At 40.7% G+C, this 22,475-nt stretch overlaps 3 protein-coding genes across 4 annotated transcripts; 2 read left to right on the forward strand and 1 right to left on the reverse strand.

The window, feature by feature from the left end:
* Positions 1-2,155: 2,155 nt before the first annotated feature.
* Positions 2,156-12,892, forward strand: bzw2 (basic leucine zipper and W2 domains 2). 2 transcript variants are annotated; one of them, XM_077008670.1, is made up of 12 exons: positions 2,156-2,398; positions 5,159-5,229; positions 6,132-6,308; positions 8,297-8,400; positions 8,678-8,743; positions 9,442-9,577; positions 9,926-10,035; positions 10,458-10,628; positions 10,896-11,042; positions 11,430-11,568; positions 11,668-11,790; positions 12,531-12,892. In XM_077008670.1, exons 2-12 carry the CDS (start codon positions 5,166-5,168, stop codon positions 12,557-12,559), a joined length of 1,266 nt encoding a protein of 421 aa, XP_076864785.1. In that variant the 5' UTR covers positions 2,156-2,398; positions 5,159-5,165; the 3' UTR covers positions 12,560-12,892. The 2 variants fall into 2 exon arrangements, with proteins under 2 accessions (XP_076864785.1, XP_076864784.1); XM_077008669.1 differs by lacking the exon at positions 2,156-2,398 and adding an exon at positions 4,937-5,022.
* Positions 12,893-13,531: 639 nt separating this feature from the next.
* On the forward strand, positions 13,532-18,531 carry rbbp4 (retinoblastoma binding protein 4). Its single transcript, XM_077008667.1, has 12 exons — positions 13,532-13,687; positions 14,348-14,495; positions 15,069-15,214; positions 15,337-15,510; positions 15,654-15,769; positions 16,016-16,176; positions 16,338-16,464; positions 16,634-16,711; positions 17,068-17,144; positions 17,254-17,311; positions 17,412-17,522; positions 17,798-18,531. The coding sequence occupies exons 1-12, from the start codon at positions 13,672-13,674 to the stop codon at positions 17,858-17,860; spliced, it is 1,275 nt and encodes a 424-aa protein (XP_076864782.1). The 5' UTR covers positions 13,532-13,671; the 3' UTR covers positions 17,861-18,531.
* Positions 18,005-22,141, reverse strand: sync (syncoilin, intermediate filament protein). The gene is made up of 5 exons (XM_077008666.1): positions 21,936-22,141; positions 20,107-20,859; positions 19,516-19,938; positions 19,272-19,396; positions 18,005-19,170 (listed from the first exon to the last, which is right to left on the reverse strand). The coding sequence occupies exons 2-5, from the start codon at positions 20,848-20,850 to the stop codon at positions 19,113-19,115; spliced, it is 1,350 nt and encodes a 449-aa protein (XP_076864781.1). The 5' UTR covers positions 20,851-20,859; positions 21,936-22,141; the 3' UTR covers positions 18,005-19,112.
* Between the last annotated feature and the right edge of the window lie 334 nt (positions 22,142-22,475).

Raw genomic sequence — 22,475 nt, forward strand, 5'->3', positions numbered from 1 at the left:
CATGTTTGACAGATGGTGTCAGGCACTTTTCCAGCATCTTTTCAGTTGTTCTGCGTCTCACAAATGTTCGTCTGTGTGATCCAAACACCTCAAACTTTGATTCATCTGTCCATAACACTTTTTTCCAATCTTCCTCTGTCCAATGTCTGTGTTCTTTTGCCCATATTAATCTTTTTCTTTTATTAGCCAGATATGGCTTTTTCTTTGCCACTCTGCCCTGAAGGCCAGCATCCCGGTGTCGCCTCTTCACTGTAGACGTTGACACTGGCGTTTTGTGGGTACTATTTAATGAAGCTGTCAGTTGAGGACCTGTGAGACGTCAATTTCTCAAACTGGAGACTCTAATGTACTTGTCTTCTTGCTCAGTTGTGCAGCGGGGCCTTCCACTTCTCCTTCTACTCTGGTTAGAGCCTGTCTGTGCTCTCCTCTGAAGGGAGTAGTACACACCATTGTAGGAAATCTTCAGTTTCTTGGCAATGTCTCGCATGGAATAGACTTAATTTCTCAGAACAGGAATAGACTGTCGAGTTTCAATTGAAAGTTGTTTTTTTCTGGCCATTTTGTGAGTTTAATCGAACCAACAATTGTAATGCTCCAGATTCTCAACTAGCTCAAAGGAAGGTCAGTTTTATAGCTTCTCTAATCAGCAAAACTGTTTTCAGCTGTGCTAACCTACTTGCACAAGGGTTTTCAAGGGTTTTCTAAATATCCAATAGCCTCCTTACAGAGTTAGCAAACACAATGTACGATTAGAACACTGGAGTGATGGTTGTTGGAAATGGGTCTCCATACATCTATGTAGATATTGCATTAAAAACTAGGGCCCGTATTTATCAAACTTCTTAGAATTACTCCTAAGAATGCTGCTAAGAATTGACTTATGTCTAAAATAATTCTTAGTTAAAAGCTGAGACTAAAGGTTAGTTATCAAGCCTCTCAGTCTCACTTTAAGCGAAGTGTAGGAGCAATTCTTAAGTGTCAGTCTAAGAGCTGATTTACGACACCTGGCTGTGCCGCAAAGCTGGGCCCGTATTTATCAAACTTCTTAGAGTGGAATTTTGGACTTAAGTGCTGAAAAATTCTTAGATTTGCTCCTACTCACAGAGTTAAGTGTAAAATCACTTCAAAATTATTGCATCCGTCAGTAATAAAGAAGCTGCTGGTGCTCCCGACCCTGCTGGCTTGAGCGCAGATTCTCCATCTGCCCCTCCCTCTCTGACAGCGCTTCCAAACACCTCCAGTCATGAATGGCCGGAGGAAGAGTGGGCGTCTGAAGGCAGAGGACTCACTCCCAAATGACATACAAGAACTGACAAGGCAGACGTCAAAGCTTAAAATTAAAGTATTAAAATCGCAGCATGAATATTACAATCTTGCACGAAAAAAAATGAAAGGAAGAACAAAAAAATTTTTATCCCATGCTTATCCTAATGCCTAATTATTGTGCATATTTGTGCATTGTGCATATTTATGTGCATATTTATATATCTATAAAATTGAAATGTGTGAAGGTTCGCACGCGTCTCTGTCTTCTCAGTGCCATCTCAGCCCCCTAGTGGCAACTCTTAACAACTTATGAGTCCTCTGGAGCAGTCTTAACTTTTCGGGAGAGTAAGAGTGATTCTTATACTTGAGAGTTTTGATAACTGGCACTTACACTTAACTCTGTGAATAGGAGCAAATCTAAGAATTTTTCAGCACTTTAGTCCAAAATTCCACTCTAAGAAGTTTGATAAATACGGGCCCAGATGTTTACAGCTAGAATAGTCATTTACCACATTAATAATGTATAGAGTGTATTTTTGATGCATTTAATGTTAGCTAAATTGAAAAAAAAAAACTGCTTTTCTTTCAAAAATAAGAACATTTCTAAGTGACCCCAAACTTTTGAATGGTAGTGTATAAATAACAACCAAGGGTGTGCAACAAATTCAAATTCATATCACATCAATACTCATAATAATCATTTTCTCCTGTCTTTTTCTCCTCTCTCTCTTTAAGCCAAAGGACCATAGGGGATTCAATGGAGCCTACAACTAGATAGCACCCTCACCCTGCACCCGAGTCTGTCTGGAGTCTTTGATTTTTTTGTTCACTATTCTGTATTTTAATAAATCAGGCATTAAGCTTTCCAATAGTGTTTTTATTGTGAAAAGTGCAAATGCAGTGTTTGATGATTACCTCACATATATTTGCTGTTGTAATCTTTAGTGAGGGTAAGATTGCTCCTGCTTAGTTGAGACAACCATTTTTTTTCTCCTCTCAGTATCAGTGGGGAAACCATACATTTTTGCTCCTTTCTCTGATCGATTGGAGCATCCCCATGCAGCACAGCAAACCATGGTGGACACTACACAAACAACACGGAGGAAAGGACACAGAAAAACTGCTTGACATGGTATTCATATTTGAGATTATTAGAGATTTATTTAATTAATTAATTGCTGTAAATTAGTGTGTATTAAAAAGACAATATATATATAATTTATCAATGTATTTTTATGTCATACTGTCTGGATGTGAATGTAATGTGTTTTAATGTACCCTTTTAAAGCATTTCTACACAGTGAAGTCAAAGAAAAATTTCCTTCTGTCAGAAAATGTACATTAGTCATTTAGATTACTTAGTAATAATAATAATAATTAATCTTTATTTGTATAGCACCTTTCGTACATACATGCAACTCAAAGTGCTTTACAGTATAAATAAAAATAAACATTAAAAGGAGATAAGACAAAAACAAAATGTTAAAAGAAATTAAAGATAAAAATATTAAAATAACATAAAAAGTAAAAAAGTAAAGTAAATAAGATAATAAAAAGTAAAGTAAATAAGATAAAACTATTAAGATAATTAGATCTAAACAGGAATGTTTTGAGACTGTTCTTAAAACTATGCAGGGATGAAATGCCTCTGAGCTCTTCAGGAAGAGAATTCCAGAGCTTTGGGCCATAGTGGCTAAAGCTCTGGTCCCCAATACCATGGGATTACAGAAATCACCATGATTTAAAGATATGTTAATGTTAAAAAATTTATCTAATCTGAATTTCTCACCCCTTCCTGTCCCTTCTTGTCCCTCTAAATATATACATGAACGTAATATATAACAGTTATAAAACAATCAAAGCATTAAACAGCAATGTGCTCTAACATTAGCCTAAAGTTGGTCGCTATATGTTCACAATAATCCTCAAATCGCAGTTCTGTCTCTGCGTTTATGCGCTCAAATTGAACTTCCTGGAACTATCTGAAGCCTCAGTGAATCACGTGACCATCAAGCATTTTGAACTTCCGTTGTCGCGACTCTCTCTCTATATGGCTCTTTTCTCCCAGACACGTCAGTACGCCGGAATTCCGGCGTGGCGCCTGAAAACTATGGCCTGTAGCCAGTACCATAATTAGGGTTCACACACATAGTTAACATGTTTAAATTAGGGGTGGGACGCGATAAAAAAAATTAATCGAATTAATTAGAAGCTTTGTAATTAATTAATCGAAATTAATCGCATTTCAGTATTTAACATGAGAAATATTAATTTAAGTTTGAATGATGAATGAATCAATGAACGTAATCATAAACTTCAACATCTTGTTTATTTTTCCACCAGTCTACTACACAGAGACCAATAGATGAGTGCAGAAAACAGAGCAAACAGTTTTCAGAACACTGGAAATTCTGACCAAAAAAGTTGTTTAATTTTGGAAGTTTTGCTCAGGATATTGGAAGAATAAGAAGAATTGAAGTAAATCAGAAGATGTTTTTAAATACCATTTTAGATGGTATACTTTTTCTTTAATTTCCCAGGCCTCTGCCACAGGCATCTCCATAGTGCCTAGAAGTGGTCTTCTGCATGCTCAAAGCAAATGACTGGATCTTCCATTCATCATCTATAATATGAGCTGTCACACCAAGATAATTCTTGTTACTAACAGAGGTCCAGTGATCCCCAGTCAGAGCCACATTTGTGGCGTTCTTCACAATAACCTGTTTTACTTCCCTTTCCTCATCATACAGCTGCTGGATTTTCTTCAACATTATCTTTCTGGACGGCAGTTCGTAACTTGCATCAGTTGACGCAATTTGCAGCGCTTCTTGTAAGCCTTTATCTTGGACCACAGAGAGCGAACAACACTGCAAATAATGTGACGCGTCTAGTTTAAACGCCTCCGCCGCTCGCGCGGGGTGTGCGGAGTCGCGCGCTACGGTCACTCGCGAAAGTTTAATCCAGTCTTGATTAAGTTTAATCAGTCATAATGGACCGATGAAGGTAATTTAAAAACCAGGATATTTCCTCACTTAAAAAAAACCCGGGACGCCCGGGACAGGATGTGAAATACGGACATGTCCCGGGAAATACGGACGTTTGGTCACTCTATCGTACTAGTAATACATTTAGCAGCTAAGTTATCATTACTGACCTGCGCGTTAGCCCCAACATGTTTTGCATTGAGGTGGTAACGAAGGGTGGAAGTGCTCCTGTGATAAGTGAACTTAAGTGCAAATAACACTATTTGTGTTTGTACTTCCATCTGGAAGTTTCGTATATTTAAATTTCCCATCCACCAGCGTAGCCTTTTCAGTCATCTCCATCATGCTCATCTTATTGTGCGTCCATATAATCTGTATGTCTGGAACTCGTGAACTGAGAAACATTCCACGGTGCAAAAGTGTCTCATGCGTTAAAATGCGTATTTTTTTTTAGTTCGTTAATTTCACTGTAATTAATTAATCGAAATTAACGTGTTAAAGTCCCACCACTAGTTAGAATACGTGTGGTCATGAGTGTATATGAGCGTGTGCACACTCCTAGGCAGTGAACCCTGAGCAGACATGTCCTTGCTGTAATTTGACACTAATATGTCCCCTAGCTTGGATGAGTGAAGTTTACACTATCAGGGATGAGCCCTTCTATATTTAGCACAGTGGAGCGCAGGTCTGGCCGGAGTAGTCATTTTCAGCCAGAGTGCTTACTGAGACGCACACAGCACACCCTGACTCTAGTAAGGTGGCCTTACAGCTGGTGAGCTTTTCACATGGCAGGTTTTGGGTTCTCTCTGTTCTGTTAAAATTATTTGTGGTTGTTATATTATCTGCATTTTCTTTATGCTTCGCAATGCTCATTCTGTTTCTATTTGCTTCTTCTTTCTGTGAATTAGGACTTTTATGAATACCGGCAAGCAACAGAAGCCAGTGCTAACAGGCCAGCGGTTTAAGACCAGGAAAAGGGGTGAGAATTTTTTATTTTTGTATATATTCACTACTTTACCCACCTTGTAATACAGTGGTGTAACTGTTGACTTATCTAACAGCCTCAGTGCTCATGTCTGTTTTAAGTGTGTTTAAAACCACGTTTTGTGCACGCTGTGCACACATGCACAAAGCCCTTAGGCACGCACCAGCACACGTACGCTGCGACCTCTCGCTCACCGTTGCAATGGCATGGCTCTCTGTGGCATCTGTCTCCTTTCCATTAATAGCCTGTTTGCGTCCAGCAGTGTTTGCTGGCTCGCGTGCACGGCTAGGCCGCGTGCAGGCCGGCGTCCCTCCTCATTAGAGCCGCTGTCTCTCCTCCCACATGCAGAGCAGGACCAGCCGCACCAGCGTGGAAGCAGCCCGCGGCGCTTCAGATGCACGGTGGTGTACAAACAGAGTGCTGACAGGGTGCTCCACGTTATTTAAACAAATTGGTGCCATGAATCTGAGGTTGTGATGGCGCACGTCTGGCTCGTGTTTTAGAGGCCGAGAATAGATTAGCCTACAGAATGTTCCGCAGAGACCAGTCAGCGTCAAATGTGAGGGTGTTTTTCACACTAGGACATTGGTATCACACCTTCAAGGCCTTGCTCTGTCGATGTGATTGACGGTTCAAATGTGGGGTGTTGTAGATGGTTAGTTTGCCTTCTTTTATTCCTGTCTTTCACAAACCCTGTCATGAACTGTAATATTTGAGAGTAATCAGCTAGCAAATTGTAAGTACAGGAAAGTGCAGTGATTCTCATGTTAAAATGTATGTTGTTATATACTCTTCTATACAGTTCTGTGTGATGCAAGTGTCATTTGTATCTTCGTATCTTAGTTTTGGCAATGTTATTGAATGTTATTGTTATTATTGTTGTAAATATTCTGCAGATGAAAAGGAGAAGTTTGAGCCTATGGTTTTCAGAGACACCATTGTTCAAGGCCTCAACGAAGCAGGGAGTGATCTCGATGGTGTAGCCAAGTTCCTGGATGTCACTGGTTCACGACTGGACTACCGTCGCTATGCTGATACCCTGTTTGATATTCTCATCGCTGGTAGCATGTTGGGTAAGAAAGAAAGCTCAGTGCTAGCTTCCACTTTTCTCCATTCATCTTCATATACTATATCTGATTGATATTAAATATGGGTTTGGGTTTTGGCCAATGAATCAGCTCCATGGTGCAGTATGTAGAAACATGAAATAAATGTGGTTGCATTTCTGTTGGCACACTTACAAGTTTAAATCGCATTTAAGTCTTATCATTGAATGACTGGGTTAGGGGTTAGACGTCACTAGATGGTTCTTTATGGTCCTTTATGGTCTACCATACACACATTATTGTATTACACACAGGCTTGTGTAGGCTTGGCTGCATGCATTAATTCAGTTGCAGCTAAACTGTAATATGTGTGGCAGTTACCACAACCCAAGTAGCCAATCAGCAATCAGAACACTGAAGCGCTGTGTCTGGCTAAGCCCATGAAAAGACAAGTACAACAACTCGTACAACGAGTTCATTCCACTCATCATTTAACATCTCACTTGCAAAAGCTAATCAGTACATATTCATACTGTAGTAGCAATATTGGTGTTTACATTGAAATATGTCACTATTCTAAAGTATATACTTTATCTTGTTGTACCCATGCCAAAGACCAGTATGATTTATATAATTGTCACTGAAAATTGAGATTGCTTGTTCCATTCAAACTTCCACTTCATGTGGAAGTGAACTCCAGTGATGATTTTCTGCATCTGAAGCATTCCTATGTGCATTATCATCTGAATCTGGAGCAGAGGTGTGGGGCCCTGTAATGCTTAGCAATGTATCTTTGAAACTACAGACTACAGAACAGTAGTTCATGCACCTGAAGATTCAGTTGCGTTTTGCTGTGTGTACAGCAGAGCTGCCTCTGCTAGTCTGGTGGATCCCTTTGGTTTGGCTGCAGGGTGCAGGGCATGTGATAATGTGCTGTAATCTCGTTAAGGTTCTAGAGGACTGTCTGCTAAACACCGATGTGCTGTCAAACCATGACTGCATCCAGTCAGAAATACTTCCCCTGTTGAAGCCTGTGAAGTAACAATATTATTAAATAATTTCTTTCTCCTATTTTTATCAACTGAGTTGCTGTTACAACAACAGCCTGTAAGCAACTGTATTGTTAAATGGGATTATGGCATGCATATAGTGGTCATGTTTCTTACCGTAAGTGTAGTCTGAAGATGTCATATCCATAACACAGATGGATATAAAACAGTCGATATTCAAATCCTACTTTAAGGAAGGCCATTACAGGGACACCCAGAGAAGCTTGGAGCTCTTGGTCATCATTTGGAGCTATAGCAGCTGTTACAGTACCATGCCGTACCATGTTTTAGCCGTTGAGATGCACTAGAGATTTTATTTTAAAGTGATTTAGCAGTGCTGAAAAGCCACTCTGAATGACTTTGAAGATTACGTTGGTGCTTAAAGTTTATGCCTAACATCACTTCTCCAAATCAGACATCTGCAGAGGTGACATATTGTTCTAAAAATCAGACGCTAATCACTGTGATTCCTTGCAGGGGGGAGTCTTACAGCTATGTAACAGCTGTAATGTCATGATGTCAGTAGACTAGGAGGTTGAAAATTGACATGAGTTGCAGAGATGTCAGTCATAGAGACTGCTAATTGTGTTTTTCTAGGGAATAATTCAAATATTTTAGACAGATTTGCACAGATGCTTCTTGGAGAGCACAATTGAAGGGTTCAAAGACTGTTCACAATGATGGCTTATTTTTGCATTTATTGTGGTAACCAATTTTCTCAGAACTTACTATACCACTTGTTTCTTAGTAAAAAAATATCAACGTTTTAATACCCAAATGTATTAAGTCCTCCCTAAATATTTTTTTCTACTTCACCTTAATGATTTATTATCATATTCAGAAATCAGCATTCATGTATTCAGTGTTGTAAGAATGTTGACAATGATCTGTCTATACTGTCCAATATGTTGACATGGGAGGGTGTGTTGTGTTTAGAGAGCTTGAAGCCCTCTTTCCCTCCTCCAGCTCCCGGGGGAACACGCATGGATGATGGAGACAAGACCAAGGTGACCGAGCACTGTGTGTTTACCACCGAAGAGAATCACACTGCCGTTCGCAATTATGCTCAGGTAAGGGCATTGTCTCACAGATCCCCACCACCGTCTTACTGCTGAGGGATTTTACATATGCTTATTCTCTTGATCCCTTTGGCAACTCCAGCACACCAACCATGCTGTGTGATTTTTAAAATAAGCTCCAGTATTAGGTTTCGGCACCATTTAGTCTTTGTAAAAATGACACAAAGTTTACAAAGTCTGTCGTGGAGAAATCCATCTTAAAGTTATATATTTTAATGGATAATTAATTTTATGGTGTTTTATTGTTATTAATCTTGTTTTCATTCAGGTTTTCAATAAACTCATCAGGAGATACAAGTATCTAGAGAAGGCATTTGAAGAGGAAATCAAAAAGGTATTAGTTTGTACTCATGATTGCTTGTACTGGTCATGTTTGTGGCAGATGTTTGTACCATATGTTTTCATACTGAGAAACAGTTGTTCTGTCTCTTGCATCAGCTTCATTACTGACGTGGTTTACAGGTCACAAAGCAAACACATCATTCATGACAACTCACTGTTATTAGTGTGTTCGTTTATAACAGTGAGTTCATTTATAACATCGAGATTTTGCTTCAGAAGTGACCAGTTTCATACTTCTCATTATAATGGGCAAGACCAATATAATGAAGTATGAAACTGGTCACTTCTGAAGCGAAATCTTGATATTTGCCTTTCTGTGGGTGTTCGTTTGTGTAGATGTGACATCAGATGGATCCAAGTTTCCTCTCAGTAGAATACGACTATGATACCTTGCAGTTTCCTCTAAGCTTAGCTTTTCAAAATTAGGTGTTTTCAAGGCATCATATCCAAACCACATAATTGTGGACTATGGATGTGCACATCAGAAGGTACTCATTGCCTTTATGAAGTTGCTGATTCCTATATCATTAAACATCTTGCCAAGTTTCTGTTTCATGCCTTAGCAAGTCATTTGGACAGGGTGTTTTCACGGGACCCGAACCAAAAAACACCATCTTATCTGTGTGTTTCAGCTCCGTTGAACGCATGTGTTTTCTCATGCATTCTGCATCCTGCATTTGTCCCGTCCAGCTGCTCCTCTTCCTGAAGGCCTTCAGTGAGTCTGAGCAGACTAAACTGGCCATGCTGACAGGCGTCCTGCTGGCCACTGGCACGCTGCCCCCGCCCATCCTCACAAGCCTCTTCAGTGATAATATAGTAAAAGAAGGTTTGTGAACATCATGACCCCCCCCCCCCACCCCCCCACCCCACACACACACACACACACGCTGCAGTTACAAAAAAACATTTATTAACTTGTTGTTAGTGCTTAAGCAATGACCTTAAATGTCGTTATCCCTTTCAAATCACAAATGCACGATGATAAAGTTGTTTTGTAACATTCGAAAATGAATTAAAAACCAAGAACATTGCATTGTGGATCTCGCATTGTTGTGGCACTTTGGGGAACCTACTTCAGTGCGCTCAACTGGATCTGGGTTCAAGCCGTGGTATGTGCAGTTTTACTTGCTTTAACGAGGTGTGTTTGTCACCTCGTCTATCTGGTATTGTGCAGGGATTGCTGCCTCCTTCGCAGTGAAGCTGTTCAAGGCATGGATAGCGGAAAGAGATGCTAACGCAGTGACTTCAGCCCTACGAAAGGCCAGCCTAGACAAGAAGCTACTGGTACGCTGTGTATATCTGTGTATATGTGGGCCATATCCTGCTGTTTTTGAGGATAAAGGGTGATGGTTGACATTGTGAAATTCATGAGTTTAAGAGGAGATCTTTGGAGATCTTCCCATGAAAATACTCAACAACTGAGTGTCATGCTTTAGAACTTACATTCTTTGTCTGACTGTTGTGTTGAATTGCTTATCCAAAAACTACATCTGATTCATACCTCTTCAATATAGGTCAATTTAGAGCTTGTTGATGAAAATATAACATACTGCTGCCACTGAATATTTTTAACACGGACAGAACTTTTTACATCATTAGTGCTTTCACCACATTAACTATTATTAGTAAAATCAAACTTTCTAAATCTAATAGTACTTTTCAGTTCTAAATGCAGTAGTGTGTTTCTTGGTTTTCCGGTTCCACAGGAGCTGTTCCCGGTCAACAAGCAGAACGTGGAGCACTTCTCCAAGTACTTTAATGAGGCTGGCCTGAGTGAGCTGTCGGATTTCTTGCGCGTGCAGCAGTCTTTGGGCACTCGCAAAGAACTGCAGAAGGAACTTCAAGAGCGTCTGTCTCAGGAGTGGCCCATTAAAGAGGTTCACATGCGCATTGACTTCTCACTTCATCTCACCATCGCTTCACAAATAAGATCTCTCAGTCCTGTGTTTAATTATAACATTGTAGGCAAAAAATCTGATTCATTATATATACATCTGGGTGGCCTGGTAGCTGATTGTCCTGGTAAAGTACAGTTATGCATTATTTATGTATGTATTTGTTTAGGAAAAGCTGATGTGCTTGCAAAGAACAGCAGGATACTGTAGGAATGTGTGATGTGACCAGATGTGAACCCTTGTGTTCAGATGATGGTGTATGTGAAGGATGAGATGAAGAGGAATGAGCTACAGGAGCAGGCTGTGATTGGCCTGCTGTGGTCCTGCCTCATGAATGCTGTGGAGTGGAATAAGAAAGAAGAGCTGGTCACTGAGCAGGCCCTCAAACACCTAAAGGTACAAATCTGTGTGCAGTCGCTTCATATTTAAAAGCCTCTTAAAGCATCATTTGAGAAGAATGCACTTTATCAGTACTGGTCTGTTAGACCATATGATTTTGTAATGTTAAAATTTAGTAAAACTGTGCTTTTTAAAGGTTTATGTGATGGGACAGCCTGTAAATTGTCTGTAATTTGGGAATTACTATAGTCATACCTGTATTTTTTTAACAGTTATTTAAAATTGACATAATTAACTGTAGTTGTGTTATTAACAAGCTAGTTTGACATATGTGACAATATGTAACTTTATTAAGAGGCAAGCACTTGTTAAAACATTCTTGGTGTGCTTTTATTGGTTGTGATACTGGTCAGTCACTCTAATGATGTGTGGTCTTCTCTTCAGCACTATGCTCCTCTGCTGGCTATGTTCAGTACTCAGGGGCAATCTGAACTGGTCTTGCTACTCAAGATTCAGGAGTATTGCTATGACAACATCCACTTCATGAAATCCTTTTCCAAGATAGTGGTACTGTTCTACAAAGGTAACTGACAGCAGTATTTCATGCTAGATCGATTACATTAACATCCAAGATCTCTTGTACTAATATTATGTGATTCAAAATCCTCTCCTCTGTTCTCAGCTGATGTCCTAAGTGAGGAAGCCATTTTGAAATGGTACAAAGACGCTCATGCTGCCAAAGGGAAGAGTGTCTTTCTGGAGCAAATGAAGAAGTTTGTAGAGTGGCTTCAGAATGCAGAGGAGGGTATGATATTTAACAAATCTACAATGGGCAATGACGGCCATTATTCAGATGTCAGACGCACAAAAAGATAGCTTTTCTTAAGTTGACTTTTATGACCACTAGACACAGCCCCAGTCAAGTTTCCATTTTCACAGCCACCGCATACCACACAGTGCTGTTTACAACTCTGCTGCCAGAGTTGACACTAAGAGATGATTACAGTAGGACTCTGGGATCTATGACCTAATGACCAAAGCCCTTCAGGGGTGACCCAACTACTCGGTTAAGATTCTCCGCTGGCTAGCCCACAGCTCAATAAGAATTACTCAGGGAGTGTCCGTTTAAGTAACCTTTAATAATATTGAGAAATGTATGGTAATTGTTATGCACATACTGGAACAATGTTTCTATTACACAGGTTCTCCAGGAACAAACAAAATGGTATATATACAAAAACTAAAAGCTATCCAAATCATCTAAACCAGCCATAAAGCAGCATAGCTATCCACAGCTCATTCAGAAGAGGCAAATCTACTTTAATTAGCGTGTATAGCATCTTCAGGATCCATAAGGCTTCACCATCAAACTTATTAGATAATGCATCCTTATTAGATAATGCATCCTAGTATTCACTATCAATATTGACAATGCCCCTGATTGAATTTCTTGCACACTCTCCATTAATCATTTATCTCTTCCATCATTCATACCAACCACAACTGCAAATGTGTGAAATATGTGTTTTCAATTCTGTCTGGTAGAATCGGAGTCAGAAAGGGAGGAAGATTAGCATCTGGAACCCTGGAATCTCACAACTCCTCCTAGTGGCCAGCCCGTCAGTGCACTGTAGTCTCAATGTCATTGCGTATCGCCTAGTGGAAGGTATCTATAAACTCGAGCACAACCCAGGGAAAAGCCATGGACCTCTGGGCTTTACGTAAAGACTAAGAAGAGACCTCACACAGACAGCCTTTTGATCTCTCTGTCTCTCTTGTGCTCACACACGATTTTATTAATGCAGTTCAGGTACTGTTTGAAATATCAGCTTCTGTAGTAGACTTACATTTACCAAAATGTCATATGTATGGCATTGCTTTTTATTAATAAAATGTTTTATATGTGCCACCTTATGTTTGATTAGAATGTATTTAAGTATTATTATGCCAAGGACAGAAAGAATCAGCCTTCATTGGTGGTGGTAACTAAAAGTTTGTTATATGTAAGGATTTTCCCCTCAATGATGGACAGCCGTCCCACTGTCTCAAAGAAAGTTTCTGCAGAAATATTTCAACTTAGGTTAGAAATTTACGCTGTCGTTAGAAGGCAGCGTTTCCAACGTTTTTGTATTCAATGGGAATTGCAGTCCTTATTAAAACGCAGCACTTTAGATCCTAAAGGTGTGTGAAATGTCTTGATAGCCTAGATGACGCATAAATCGACCTTTAATTTTCTCTTCAGCTGTTTTGGGTAATCCAGCTCAACTTCAAATATACAATATACATTCAAAATAAGCAAAATTATGTAGCTGAACATCTAGTTTTGCCTTTTGAGCCAAATTTGTATCCCGAACAATATATGTGGCTTTATTAATATAAAACAAATGTACACCTCAATATGCTCTTTATAATGCTGGAGCTCGTTCTGCTGCCGTCTCAGGTAACTAGGTCCATTTTGTACAGAAGCGTTTTCTATGGCAGCTCTACGCGGTACTCTACGCCCCCCGCACCCCCCCCCCCCCCCTTCTGTTCATTGGTCGCGCGACTGCTGTTCCTGCCGGAGTTGGCGCGAACGTGCACGCCGGCGCGAGACAAAGAGCATCTCGCCGTTCTAGATGTTGGCAGTTTGTGTTTATTAACCAGCGACTGGGAAGTACTACGCGCTACCGCCATTGAGGGACTCGCCATGGCCGACAAAGAAGGTAAATTGGGGTTTATTTGGTCAGGAAACTACGTGCGCGGTTGTTTGAAACTCGAAACTATTTGGCTACTGTGGCGGGTTTCGTAACGTTGGCTAGCTGGTTAGCCTCAGATCAAATCAATAGGCCCCGTCCCGCCATAGCGCTAACTACCAACATCACACCTCGCTGAACGCGGCCCCGGTGTTCCGGGCGTCCGCCCTCAAATTAACCACTAAACGTGCTGGTCCCGACACTTGACACAGATTCGGCGTACAGTCAAACACGTCCCTATACATAGTTAATTATACTCGGTTACGGGCTTGATAATGTAGCCAGCTAGCTGTCGTTAGCCGCCGTCAGCCGGTTAAATGAATTAACGTTAGCTAGTTAGCATGAAGCTAGTCGTGGCTGGATGTCTTGTGCGCTGGCCGGAGAGCTGCGCCTGGGCTGTTGATGTATGTCTGTGTTTTATATCCAAACTAGTGTATATTCACGAGTCTTGTTCGGACTGTGGTACTAAGTGTGTTGATGCAGAGGCTAACTAGCTAGGTGATGATGGAGGGAAACGCTGCTGTGGACACGGAGATGGACGGATAGCGTCTGATCGTGTAGTTTCTCAGATGAAACGGGTTTTGCTAGTTACCGAGCCGACTTGGGTTCTTCTTTCATTCTGTGCTGCAGCTGCTTTCGACGACGCGGTTGAAGAAAGGGTGATAAACGAAGAGTACAAGATATGGAAGAAGAACACCCCCTTTCTGTACGACCTGGTGATGACCCACGCGCTGGAGTGGCCGAGCTTAACTGCACAGTGGTTGCCAGATGTCACCAGGTATTAGAAAGAAAAAACACATTCACATCACCATGATTTTTTTCAAACATCTCTGCAGTAACGAACTAAAAAAAATCCTCTAGATTAAACTATTGTAATTCTCTCTTATTTGGCAAACTTTTTCAACGCTCTTCATCCTCTTCAACATTTACAAAATGCAGCAGCTAGAGTTGTTCCCACTATTAAATCTGCACACATTTCTCCTATTTTCCAACACTTGCACTCGTTACCTATAGTTAAACGCATCCAGTTAAAATTTCTCTTGATTGCTTTTAAGTTACTCCATGGCCTTGTTTCCTCGTATATCACTGACCTTTTCTCCACCTTGTGTATTAATGTCCTCTGCTTCTGAACTGTTTCCTGTCCCTAGATTTAGGCTGTCCACTGTGGGTGGCAGGGCCTTCAGGGGTGCTGCACAATCTCTTAGAATAGAAATATTTCTTACTGTATTTATAATTAACTGTATGTGTGGTTGGGAAGGTCTTTCCTTGGGACAGTATTACAGTATAAATGTCTTGCTCCTTGCATGCATGCTGTGGAAATAAGCAGTATTGCTGTCTCTTTGCTGTCCAGGCCTGAAGGGAAGGATTACAGTGTCCATCGACTGGTGCTTGGCACCCACACCTCTGATGAGCAAAATCACCTGGTCATCGCTAGTGTTCAGCTGCCTAACGATGATGCCCAGTTTGATGCTTCACATTATGACAGTGAGAAAGGAGGTAAGATGGGTTAATCTAATAGGTATGGTGATAAGCTATTTTAAAATTGTTATAACCTTTGTGTTGATTATTGTTCCTTTTTATATGAAGCTTATAAATGTTTTTGAACTCCCCACCCACAGAATTTGGTGGATTTGGCTCAGTGAGTGGTAAAATAGAGATTGAGATTAAGATTAACCATGAAGGAGAGGTGAACAGGGCCCGCTACATGCCTCAGAACCCCTGCATCATTGCTACCAAGACTCCCACCAGCGATGTGCTGGTGTTTGATTACACCAAGCACCCATCCAAACCTGGTATGAGCAATCTTACCTATGCAATCTTTTTATTAATGTCCATTATTTGTGAAAGTAACATTCATAAAAAGACTGGGTGTTTGATGATGAAGGTAAAATCAGTTTCTCATTGTCTGTGTTTGTACAATTCCTGTTCCCTGTAGACCCATCTGGAGAGTGCACTCCTGACTTACGATTGAGGGGACATCAGAAAGAGGGCTATGGCCTCTCTTGGAACCCTAACCTGAGCGGCTGCCTCTTGAGTGCATCTGATGATCATGTAAGACACATGATGACATTTGTCTTTCTTAATCTGTTAGTATGTTCATAAAGGCATGTCTCTTGGTTTTCTTTGCCACTGTTGCCTGGAGTCTGGACAAAGGTTTGTTTATCTATTTTATTATTTATTTTCATTTTTAAGACCTTTCTGACCTTTTATTATGAAGGGCTTCATACAAGCAAAATTTGGATTGTATTGATATTGCTCACAAGTGATGGTCTTATGAGTTTCTTTGTGTTTCATCAGACAATCTGTCTCTGGGACATCAGCACGGTGCCTAAGGAGGGAAAGATCGTTGATGCCAAGACCATTTTCACTGGTCACACTGCTGTGGTGGAAGATGTTTCCTGGCATCTTCTTCATGAATCCCTCTTTGGATCTGTGGCTGATGACCAGAAGCTTATGATGTAAGTGAACATTTTTCTGAATATATATGTGTGTGTGTGTGTGTGTGTGTGTGTGTGTGTGTGTGTGTGTGTGTGTGTGTGTGTGTTCCTGTCGTGGGTTGGTTTATATGTATACAAGTGGAAACAACTCGATCCAGCTGACAACTGTGTTCTCATTGTAGCTGGGATACACGTTCCAACAACACATCCAAGCCCAGTCATGCAGTCGATGCCCACACCGCGGAGGTCAACTGTCTGTCCTTCAATCCTTACAGCGAGTTCATCCTGGCAACTGGCTCTGCTGACAAGGTGATGACCAAATTGAAAGCATCCTTCTCTTGTCCCTCATAAAGAGCATCTTTAACTCTTTAACTCAAGATGTCACTGTTAAATTGCACTTGTTACTCCTCTTCACATCATAAACAACTTCCCTTCCTGTCTCTATACCTTTACTATACTCTCCATTTGTCTCTCTCAGACTGTTGCATTGTGGGACCTTAGGAATCTCAAGCTTAAGCTACACTCATTTGAGTCACACAAAGACGAAATCTTCCAGGTACAAGTATTGCTGTTATGTTACCTACAGGAGGTTCCAGATTATCCAGATTTCTTATGATGTCACAAATTTCATTGAGATTGTATTCACTGTATGCTACTAATGTAAGCTGTTAATTTTTCCCCTAATGATTGACATCTGAAGCTGATTCACTTAGTCTTACTGGTGCTAGTGCAGAAAAAAATTAAATATCGTCTTGCTGTTTGTAATAATGTCAGAGGTGCTTAGTAAAGCAGTATAGACATGCCTGTCTAGGGTGTTAAACAACTAGCACCAAATGAGCTGTTGAACAACAGCTGAACTGTTAAAGTAGCATTTTGTAATTTAGTGTGTGTTCATAACCCCTCTGGCTACAGGTTCAGTGGTCACCTCATAATGAGACCATACTGGCCTCAAGTGGAACAGACAGACGACTCAATGTCTGGGACCTCAGGTGACTTGGCTTTTGTGCTCATCGCTTAAATGTCGCCAGAAATAGAGTAATTATAGTTGTATTAATTTTATTAAGAATGTCTGTTGATCCCTGTTGTATTTTTCTGCAGTAAAATAGGCGAGGAACAGTCACCAGAAGATGCAGAGGATGGTCCTCCTGAATTACTGGTGAGAAGTTGAAAAATTGATTATACCTCTACTTGGAAGCTTCACACATTTCCCTGAGTTGTTTTCAACTATGTAATACTTCCTTCCTATTTTGTGTCAGTTTATCCATGGTGGGCACACGGCTAAGATCTCTGACTTCTCCTGGAACCCCAATGAGCCATGGGTGATCTGCTCAGTGTCTGAGGACAACATCATGCAAGTCTGGCAGATGGTAAGTAAACACAGTCTGCCCATTAACCTTGTACTAAGCTGAAGCTAGTGTAAAACATTTAGCTACTAAAGCTACTTTTGTCAGAATATATGCACTCTTAAGACTAAACCATAATAATGAGTTAATAATGCATTAATAATAATTAATTAATATCTAGCTTAAAAGTAACAAATAAAAAATTGTTCCACTATACTAGTTTGGTCAAGATGTGTGAGGATACCAGTATTTACAGGTTTCTAAATTTTCACGGCTTTTTATTATTTTGTATTATTCAGGCAGAGAACATCTACAATGATGAGGACCCTGAAGGAGCCGCGGACGCTGAGGTCCAGGGATGAAGAAGAATGGGGCGTCACCCTCCATCACAGCTCACTGTCTCCACATGATCATGTTTTACTCCATCTCCTGGAACTGAACTGTCTGTCACATCACCAGCCAACCACATGTGCTCAGAGTGAGGATTACATTTTTTTCCTGAAGACAACAATTGACTTGGAAATATTTCTTTAAAAATATACAAAACATGTATTTTTGTAAGAGAAATTGGTTGTCCTTTGATTTTGATTAAAAAAGTATTTAATCAAAATATTGTAAACTTATCATTTTGAACCCCTGCTTTTTAAAATGCTTCCCTCATAGCCCCATGTTCTAAGTATTTTTTATTTTTTTATTTTCCTGTTCTAAAAGATCAGCAGAAGCTTGTACCTGGAGTCCTTGCTTGCAATGGTCAAATTGTGGCTGTCAGTAATAAATATGGTAGCTGTTAATAAGTGATAAATTTATTTTTTACATGTCTACAAAATGCATCACAAACACATCAGGGGTCCACAGGGAAACTTGTGTACTCTTATTTTGTACTCTTAGTAATGGTCTGGTGATGTCATCTGTTTAATGTCTTTAATATTGTAAAATCCTTTTGTGGTTTTTCAGTGTCTTTCTCCTTTTTGTCTATGCTTGTTGTACAGAAAATTCAGAATAAACTTTTTCACTGAACTGATTCAGCCATTACCATGATTGTAACATGTGTCTCAACATACCTGGTTTATTTAATACATGTTCATGTTCATACTGGTAATAATAAAGTGCTTCATCCATCTTATAGCTGCGTATCTAAACCTGCCCAGCCTCATTCTGTCAGCATGTGAGAGTTTCAGCATGATGCCCAAATATGTCCTTGTTCTCGTGTCTCTCGCGCCTCACGGTTATGAAGGTTAATCACAAGCACTCACAATACACTCACTCTGCTGTGTATAAAAGCCACATGCTCTTCTGTCTGACTCACCATACTGCTAGCACTGCAGGTACATCCTAGAGAATTCTGAGTGGTGTAAGTGGGTAGTTAACAAATTTTGGATGGTCTACTCCATGTTTCTTGGAAAAGTGACATGAAGGGGATCGCATCATGTATTTCATGCCACCCACTGGCTGCTATTTGTGTGTACAAAGCATCTGCATGCATGTTTATAATCTGGTAGCATAATGAGGCATTGCTCACATAAAAATAAAATAGCTGTGATTATATAGCGTACTGTAGAAAACTACTTTAAAGAAAACATTTGTATGTGCAAAATGCAAATCAGTCTTTACTGATCAGGTTTTCTCTTCCATCAGTATGATCTCTTGTTGCTGTTGTGCCTCTGTGCTCTCTCTATAAAACAATAGGGAGGTTACTTAAAATTTTAAGTATTTAACAATTCACCTTGTATTAGCTGGTACATGCAATGTTCAGTTTTGTAAGGTAGCACTTGCCTATAGAAGTATAGCTGCTTGGCCAAACCGTTCGTCAGTGTCTCCATCTCTTTGATCTTATTTATTTGGATCTGAAGCTCAGTTTTTAATTCTCTGCTACTTTCCTCTAGAAGATCTATCGTCTCCTGGACAAACAAGCAAATGCATTTGGCACATTACAACTTGCAACATGAACCCAATGTCTGATTGTCAACAACAACAATTGTAAGGATTGGTTCAAATGACTGCAGTCTCAGATACATACTCGGTACTGGTCCACATTCTCCTTTCTCTGTTTCTCCATCAGATGCATGCGCTCCTCCAGACGGGTCCTCTGTAGCGCCAGCTTCTTCTCTTCATCAATCAGGGGTCCTACCTGAGCCTTCAGTTCCTGGCACAGTTCCCTGGACTTGCTCAAAGCGTCAGCACTGGCCTCTCGTCTCTTCAGTAAGGCCACCAGCCGGGGCTCGTACCACTCCTCCAATGATTTGATGCCCTCCTGGAGGTATTGCTGCAGGTTAATAGAGGCCCGTCGCCCCTGGGACAGGTATGAGCGTGTTATGTCTTTGCTGGACTCCTGAGTAATGCTGTCCTTCTGATTTTGCAGGACTTTCAGTCGGCTCTGATGTTCAGTATTAAGCTGGGCTATCTCCTCAGTCAAGGTCCCAATATAGGCCTGCATCTCTTCCTGAGTCAAAGAATATTTATAAAGGAAATGCGGCATTAAACTCAATGTTGACACAAAATGTTTAGAACACAGTATGTACACTATACTTCATTTAAATACCACTTAGTGATGGTTATAAATGTTAGAATTTACAATGAAACTCATCCTACCTCTCAGGTTTGACAGTACCTGTGCTTGGTGGAACTGCTCCACTTCTTTCTGCTGTATGAGCAAGGCCATCTGATTTTGTGCACAGTCCCTGGCAGCAGCAAACAAACGGCGTTTCAGGACACGCACCTCCTCTTGTAGGCCCTGTCTCTCCAACCTGGCCTTGGACAGGAGGTTCTGGGCGCTCCCCACCTCAGCCCTCAAAGCCTCCACCTCCTCCAACATTGGCTTCTCCAGCTCCAGGAGCTCCTGCACCAGTTCTTCTCTTTTGCTCTCTAAGCAGCCCACCTCCTTAATGCAGTCCTCCAGTGCTCTCCCAAGCTCCTCTATCTCCATGGTTGTAGACAGCTCTGGCCTGGCTTCAACAGTGCTGCCTACAGTCTCGTCTACTGCTATGGATGCGTTTGGTTTTGCAAAGCAGCCTTCGTACTCACCCGTGTCCTTGAAGTCATGTCTTATTGACACATCTTCACTTTCTGGGAAACACGTTGATGGAGTAGATTTTGTCTCATGGGTGGCATCAAAGTCGTCCAGCTGTGCCAACATCTGCCTCATGAGTCCATTGAATTCAGCTTGCAGACATTCCTGGATTTGTGCTGTATAAGTCATAGAATCGCTAGGAAATGTAAGGGCAGCCTCAATCTCCTCCAAGCAGTCTTCAAAGTCTTCTTCATCATCTTCCTCAATAAATAAAGGTTCACGTTTCTCCTTGGGCTCTGATAGAGATCCACCAGCATGCACAAAGTCTGCGTCTTTGTCCGTCATCTTCTCTCACTGTGAAAATTAATTACAAAACGGGCAGAGTACAATATTTGCGAGCAAACTAATTTTTGCCAGTAATAAGCATGGGTGGAACAGGAAACCATAAAACCAGTCTTGCTAAACAACCTTATTGTCTGTGCTTATATGAAGTAGACTGTGGCTGTGAGGTTCTTGCGTGGCGTGTAGTACTCAGAGAAGGTGGTTATGTTGGGGGAATCAAATGGAGTTTCAAATGCGTCATTCAGGAGCAGCTGCCCAGACTTAATGAACAGCTGACTGATGATACGTTTAAAGATACAAATATAGCCTGGAACAAAGCGCGCAACTCAAAATCATTTTTCATAATTAAGTGGACATCATGCTATTCTAACTACAGTTGCCTGCTAAGGTCCTGGTTCTGTTCTGCACAAGACACGCAGGACTTTTGGAGGACAGTAAATTCTTTCTATGAATCTTTCTGCCACATGCATTTCACAGTATTTTTAAATGAAGACACTACCCTATGTAACCAATGGACTCCTACATCAGCACCCAGATAACCCCCTGCTATCCTCCCCATTCAGGAGGTCTGCATGTCATCAGTCCATAATCTCTAACAACACATTACACAGCTGGGATGTGAACCAAAATTCCAATAAAAAAACAGTGATATTCTCTGGTGCACCATTGCAGAGAGAGTCGAACATCTCTGACTATGACACCATAGATGGTTTGGGGGACTGTGTCCCCGATAAATGAGTTGAGCACTACAGCCGGACTCAGTGGGCTGTAAGCGTGAGCAGCTGTTGGTGATGGGCTCAGGCAAGGCACATTCCAGCAGCGCCATACTCTCTACAATGAACAACTGCTCATGCTCATATACTACGTAGAATGTCTTCAATGTACACCTAACTCCATTGTCTTCCTTCTTATGTTCTATGTTGGTGTTGTAGTAGATTATGAAGAACAGGCTGACTTTTAAAAAACATCATAAAAGGATAGTCACAATACTGCTAAATGCTATGGAATAAGTTAAGTATTTTATTGTAAAATATTCTTTAATGTCTTACATATTTATATAAATATTTGTTAAAAAGTTAAATACTCACAGGATTCCTCTTAGAACATTATCCAAGTTGCGTAAAAGTCAGGAAGAGGAGAGACAGGGGTTGTCTGGTGTGAGGAAGAGGAGAGACAGGGATTGTCTGGTGTCTTTCCTCCGGCTCTGGTACACCACACTGAGTCACCCAGGCAACTTAGAATCTGTTTACATTTATTAATAAACAGTAGGAGGGGAACCAGTTAAACATAGATCCCAACTTTGTCTCTAAGTCCCAGAGATGGCCACTGGGAAATAACCGACTGATATAAACCAATGAGACTCCAGAGGGCATGTTTTATGTAAATCATCCTTAGTATTATCCAATCAAAATCACAATGTGGAGGTCTGAAATGTGCATGACAAAGCAAAACTATCAAATGGGATTCAAAAGATGTAGGTAAAAAAAGAGTGGCAAAGTGTGTCCAATGAGAATCATGCAGAGAGATAGATGTACAACACTGACATCACTCCAGAACAATCCCAAACAACACTGACCTATATTCCTGCATGGCTTAAAAGCCTGGCTATTATCAACAATAAGGGAGAT

The sequence above is a fragment of the Brachyhypopomus gauderio genome, chromosome 6, assembly GCF_052324685.1.
Source record: "Brachyhypopomus gauderio isolate BG-103 chromosome 6, BGAUD_0.2, whole genome shotgun sequence".
Classification (NCBI taxonomy): domain Eukaryota; kingdom Metazoa; phylum Chordata; class Actinopteri; order Gymnotiformes; family Hypopomidae; genus Brachyhypopomus; species Brachyhypopomus gauderio.

Excerpts from the sequence above, each read along its gene's own strand:
- bzw2 (XM_077008670.1), top strand. The coding sequence starts at position 5,166 with ATGAATACCGGCAAGCAACAGAAGCCAGTGCTAACAGGCCAGCGGTTT. Across the intron at positions 11,043-11,429 it reads AGGCCCTCAAACACCTAAAG|CACTATGCTCCTCTGCTGGC; the intron begins GTACAAATCTGT and ends TCTTCTCTTCAG. Across the intron at positions 11,569-11,667 it reads AGTGGTACTGTTCTACAAAG|CTGATGTCCTAAGTGAGGAA; the intron begins GTAACTGACAGC and ends CTCTGTTCTCAG.
- rbbp4 (XM_077008667.1), top strand. Across the intron at positions 16,177-16,337 it reads GATGACCAGAAGCTTATGAT|CTGGGATACACGTTCCAACA; the intron begins GTAAGTGAACAT and ends TTCTCATTGTAG. Across the intron at positions 17,145-17,253 it reads CTCAATGTCTGGGACCTCAG|TAAAATAGGCGAGGAACAGT; the intron begins GTGACTTGGCTT and ends ATTTTTCTGCAG.
- sync (XM_077008666.1), bottom strand. The coding sequence starts at position 20,850 with ATGACGGACAAAGACGCAGACTTTGTGCATGCTGGTGGATCTCTATCA. Across the intron at positions 19,397-19,515 it reads AGAATGTGGACCAGTACCGA|GAGACGATAGATCTTCTAGA; the intron begins GTATGTATCTGA and ends TTGTTTGTCCAG. Across the intron at positions 19,171-19,271 it reads AAGCAGCTATACTTCTATAG|AGAGAGCACAGAGGCACAAC; the intron begins GCAAGTGCTACC and ends ATTGTTTTATAG.